The sequence below is a fragment of the Cydia amplana genome, chromosome 15, assembly GCF_948474715.1.
Source record: "Cydia amplana chromosome 15, ilCydAmpl1.1, whole genome shotgun sequence".
NCBI classification, from domain to species: Eukaryota; Metazoa; Arthropoda; class Insecta; order Lepidoptera; family Tortricidae; genus Cydia; species Cydia amplana.
In genome coordinates this window covers 15050388-15056387 of record NC_086083.1, presented here as the reverse complement: position 1 = coordinate 15056387, position 6000 = coordinate 15050388, and the positions used below count along the sequence as shown (strand labels likewise).

General features: G+C 36.8%; 1 protein-coding gene across 1 annotated transcript in view; it reads left to right on the top strand.

The window, feature by feature from the left end:
* The first annotated feature begins 1246 nt into the window (after window positions 1–1246).
* LOC134654837 (hemicentin-1-like) overlaps window positions 1247–6000 on the top strand; it is a 38585-nt gene continuing 33831 nt past the window's right edge. The window contains exon 1 of the mRNA XM_063510307.1: window positions 1247–1612. Coding sequence (XP_063366377.1) covers window positions 1393–1612 — 220 coding nt within the window. The 5' untranslated portion in view covers window positions 1247–1392. The remainder of the gene's footprint in view (window positions 1613–6000) is intronic.

Genomic DNA, 6000 nt, shown 5'->3' with positions numbered 1-6000 from the left:
GTTAAATAAACATGGACTAGACTATACAGGGGGATTTCTGGGTCACGACCACGATCACGATCACGAATCACGATTCTAAACCACTTTTTCAGATTCTGTAAATGATTCACATTATAATAGGATAGTATGTCATTAAAAGATGATAAGTTTAATTTTTCTTATTTTTATGTAAAATTAATCTTATACTAAGTAATCATGGTCACCCTATGACTTTTGACATACGATGTATGGAAAGCGGCAAGACGTCACAATTGAGTAGGGTGACCAAATTGTATGCAAAAATGTTTTTTTCTACTTGTTATCCGAAAAATAATTATCATTATTGGTGATAATGATAAACAATAATTAACAAAATCATTAGGCTCATCTTTGATTTCTGTATGATGTACAGATAGATAGCTTATAGATGTTCGCCGTCGATACAAGAGTGGGTAGTAGCAAATAGAAAGAGAATATATTCTCTTTCTCTCTCTTTCTTGGCTATAGCCACCACAAAGTATGTAGATTAATTGTTAGAAGTCTTTTTCCCGTATCAGCGAGGTCGCTTGACCCCTAAGCGTATCTAAGTAGTTTTACGAGTATATTATACTCGGCCTATTTTTATTCTACATTATAAATTACGAAATTTGGTGAAAACATCCGTTGTCCAAAGGTCAACTTTGGTCACAGCAAAAATAGGCCTTTGCTTATGTACTTATGGGTATAATATAACCCTCAATAGGTTTTAGATAAGTGGGCGATAAATACCCCTTGAGCGTATGCGAATATATATGTGACGTTCCACGGCAAAAGGTACCTTATGGCACTTGGCGCTTACGTCGCATAGCGCCGCAATAATAATAGCTCGCGGCGGCGGAGCGGCGTTAATAATAGCGTAAGCGCCAAGTGCCATATAAGGTACCTTTATCCGTGGGACGTCACATATGTTGATTTTTAATTTACAGACAGTTTTCAAATCAAATCCGTATGAAAAGAAGTTCCCTCTATAGGTACATACGGGTACATTACTTATTTATACATACATCACATGATTGTGGGTTGATTGGATTGAGCGACCGGAGCGATATTAATTATTAAATATATTTTACTAAAAATCAAACGCAGAGTGCAAAATAAAATCATTGACACGTTTGGGCCATTTATTGGCACATAATTATTCTAAATTCATTAGGTAATACTTTCAATGACCCTTAACATCATTCTGATTTTGGTCACTGTTTTGATATTTGACGTGCAATCTTGTACATTCTAGACCTGTGGGCCCACCCTGTAACATTCGTGTTCATTGAGCGCCAGAATTGATATCAACTTACGAGTAAGCTACCAAATGATAACGACCAATTACAATTCGTAACCGTTACGGAGCGGTCGTATGATGAGAATTATTTAAAAATGGAACTACAGTCTCTTCTAGCCCTGTTCCTTTTAGGAACAGTTACCACAGTCAGTTCTAGTGATGTAAAAAGTAGTTTGACTTTTGTCATTGATGCAACTGCGTCGATGAGTGATGATATCAAAGAAGTGGGTAATGCTGTAGATGCAATTTTAGATACTGTGGTTAATTCGAGCTCTTCGCCGATTGAAGAATTTGTTTTGGTGACCTTTGAAAATGGTGAGTTGGCTGTTTTTTTATATTTAATTTAACCTTTCATATGTGTTGATGATTAAAAATTGTGAGTTCAACTTCAAACCTTAGTCATTCTGAATAGAGTATAAAAATCATTCTCGACTTCTCGACAAATCTGCAAATACGAAATGTTCGGTCAGGATCCTTATCATACTTTAAAGTTGTAGGTTCGAACCCCGGCTCGTGCCAATGAGTTTTACGAAAAGTACTACGCCCAACATATCACTGCATGTTTTACTCGTTAGGAAATCCGGTTCTTCTCTAGTAAAAACAAGTGCCTGTGCCAATACTTGGGATTAAGCGAATCGTGTCCAAAATAACAACGTTAGAAAGTTAAAGTTAGATTATAGGTATTCGAAATAGGTAGGTACCTACTTACTTCAATTAATAAAGTAATGTACCTGATATTCCTCAATATTTACGAACACCCACTTTATGGCCATTTTCAATAGGTATTGTTTCTTTTTATCTGCAAAGTACTTAAGTACGTGACATAATTATGGTGTGCAGATATTCATTTAACATTCCAAATTTTTCATTATGAAAAACAGAAAATCTTAATTATATTAGAATTGATATCTGTGTATGGCCTAAATATCTCTCAATAAGTACCTATTTGGAATTAGACCAAGATTCATCTGAAATGAGTCACTGTCATTGTAAAGTACTAAAACAAGTAATATTGATAATAATATCTAGGATATGTTTTATTATAAACTCATATGCGAACAACATTATCAAACCATATGTTTTTTACCCGACTACTACAAAATGAAAAGTAATGACTGTATTGTATTTGTAAGTACCTACAGGCTGGTTCAAAAATATATTACAAAATATTTTTAATAATGGTTTTCTTACACATCTCTTACAAAATGTTATTAAAATTTTTAACTGTTATCATTTCACTAAAACAATTGTAGCCGAATTTTCGTCACAGAACGGAAGCAATGAAACATGGACGAATCAAGGCCCTTGCTAATAGCAAGTTGCTATGTACAATCTCAAAAAAGAAAACAACGGGTTGCACTCCAGGAGTGCCGACAGAAGTGAAAACTCAATGACTAGTCCAAAATGTCTGCAGCACTATGTATAATTGACCCATCCTCCTTTCTATTGAAAAACTTTAGTTCCGAAATTGCTGGTCAGTGAGCTTGTTTAAAATTCTAAATTCAAATTAGTAGTGTTAATTGTTTAAAATTCGAATAGAAATTGTAAAGTTACCTTTCACACCTCGCATCTAATAGTACATTATTGTCGAGGTTCGGAAGTAGCTACTTGCAGGCTGAGGATTCGTTTTAAACGGACGACCTTGGGAGTCCGTTTAATTGAATCCGAAGCCAGCAAGTAGCCTTCCAGCCGAGTCATATATAGTGCTTTTCTCAAAAATGGTGCAAGAAATAGAAATATTTTACAGAACTTACAGAAGCAACGTTCTAATTTTCACAGAAAAAAATACAACCATTAAAAAAATTTGCTTGCCGCCTTTAAAAAAAAAGAAGTGTATTTTTCTGCTGAAAATACGCCAATCTTTTTGAGACACCTAAATTGTCGCGGTACCAACATTAAGCCTGTCTGGAGCACACGAGGGCTCACAAATTTTCACTTATTACGGATATTTCAGAACGGCCACTCCACATAAGTTCTGCCCCCCGAAATTCACCCCGCCAAGGGAAATCTTGGCGAAAATGCAGAGGGTGAATAAAATATGGCTAAAAACAGCCAAATAAGACCCGCGGGGGAAAGAACCCAACTAAATTTCATTCCACATACATAACACCTTTCCATATACTCTTCGGTTGCCAGCCCAATGTCGCTGAGTCATGTAACGTTAAAAATAAATAAAAATTAGAATAAATAAATTCGCTGATGTATGTTGATGATTTGGAAAAAGTCTTTTAAATTGTTTAGTTTAGGAAAAGATCGTTGTTTTTAAAAAAGAAAGTAGTTTTGGTCTTAGTTTTAGATTTAAGGATAACAGACGTATAAAAGTAAATAATTCTTATTAACCTAGTAGTAGTGTGATTATAGATTATTTGTAAATATTGGGAAGGTGACCGAAGTCAAGTAACATCTGACAAACTAATAAATATAGTAGTACTCCATATGCATAACACCTCTCCATATACTCTTCGGTCACCACCCCAAAAATAAAGAAAGTAGTATTAGTATTAGGGTAGAAGTAGATTTAAGATCCCAGATTAATAAATATGACTCGCTCATTCATGTAACGTTAAAAATAAATAAATTCGCTGATGTATGTAATGATGATTTGGAAAAAGTCCTTTCAAAAATGTTTAATTAGGATAAGATCGTGTTCTAAAAAAGAAAGTATTTTTCGTTTAGTTTTTAGATGTAAGGATAACAGACGTATAAAATTAAATAATTCTTATTAACCGAGTAGTAGTGTGAATATAGATTATTGTAAATATTGAGAAGGCGACCGAAGTCGATTAACATCTGACAAACTAATAAATATAGTAGTACTCCATATAACACCTTTCCATATACTCTTCGGTCACCAGCCCAAAAATAAACGTCTGTAAAAGAAAGTAGTCTTAGTATTAGTGTAGTAGTAGATTCAAGATCCCAGATTAATAAATGTGACTCGCTCATTCATGTAACGTTTAAAAATAAATAAAAACAAATAAATTCGCTGATGTGTGTAATGATAATTTGGAAAAAGTCCTTTTAAAAATGTTTAATTAGGAAGATTGTGTCTATTAAAAAAAGAAAGTAGTTTTTAGTTTTAGTCTTTAGATATAAGGATAACAGACGTATGAAATTAAAAAAGAAAAGATAAAAATCCAAAAAAGAATCAAGTACTTACTGGAGAAAAAATACCAGTATTAAAAAAGCAGAGGAAAAAAAAAAAACATTAAGCCTGTAACAGACTATCGCACCGCGACCTTGGAGCGTCGCACCCATAAGTGAGAGCGAGAAAGAGATATCTGTTTCTCGCTCTCACTTATGGGTGCGACGCTCCAAGGTCGCGGTGCGGTGCGATAGTCTGTTATAGGCTTTATAATAATAAGTGCTGATCATCTGTTTGGCTGTTTAAGGGACCTATGCCTTCATTTGATATGGCCATTTAAAGTTTTAAAAAGTTTCGAACTCGTTAAATAATGGAATTTGTATACGACATTGCAGTCCCGAAATCGAGACTGCAATGTTTTTAACTTTTTAATTTTTTGAATGACCATAAACTACGCATTTCGCGACCTATTTTTTAACCGGCAACGTCGACTTTGCCGTCTATTTTTGAGAAAATATATTTGGTCATTGTTGATGATGAAGGTGTTCCACAATAAAAGCTCACAATACGGGACACGAAAACTGTTTAATTTCTAAAAGTTACAGACACCACGTGATTTGAACATGAGAGCAGTATGTACGTGTGTCGCGCGCGGATAGACAAGCCGACTGACCCGTGGTCAAAAACAAAAACCGTTGGAACCTTGTCGCTGCGTCACACGTATATCTACCTCCAAATTTCAGCTTAAAACTAAAGTTGTACAAATCATCGGAGTACCACAATAATAAACAGAATTAAAATAAACCAAAAAAAAAACCATTTTGAGCACGTCGCTAACACGCCCCACCCCAGTGCTGGCTCAGCACTCATTAACCAAAGGGATTCTAGCGACGCGCGCCGCAGGCCTTTTAAAGACGCCGGATTTGGTTTTTATTTCCACCAACCTGACCCGACCATCCCTACCTGGGAATACCTGCTGGATGACCGCCTTCGGCCACACATTGCGTGGTGCTCCTGGATCTACAACTAAAACTAAGTCTCCTACCTTCAGTGGAGTTTGTTCAGTGTTCCACTTCCTTCTAGGGAGTAGCTCCGGTAAGTATTCCTTTACCCACCTCTGCCAATACATATCGGCCAGCCTTTGACTCGTCCGCCATTGCTTCCGAAGGAACAAGTCTGAATCGTCAAAGGCACCTAAAGCGGGGGTATTAGGAGGCGAGTGAAGAAGGAAGTGGTTCGGCGTCAGAGCGCCGTCACTACCTGGTTCCACGGAGACGTGGGTTAGCGGGCGACTGTTGACGATGTTCTCCACCTCCGCCATCAGAGTGCTGAGAACTTCGTCCTTCGGTGCCCGCTCTTTAAGGACAACGCTAAGACTTTTCTTAACGCTGCGTATGAGGCGCTCCCACGCCCCACCCCAATGGGGACTCGCGGGAGGTATAAATTTCCAACTCGAACCATTGGTCAATGCAAAGTCATTGACAGCTTTGTTGTCGAGTTCCCGCACAGATCGTTTCAACTCGGTATCAGCTCCCCGTAGCACGGTGGTCTGGCTAGTATTCATAATTCAAAAAAATGCAGGTTTCATTTTCAAATATAGAATGCCGTCATGTCATTG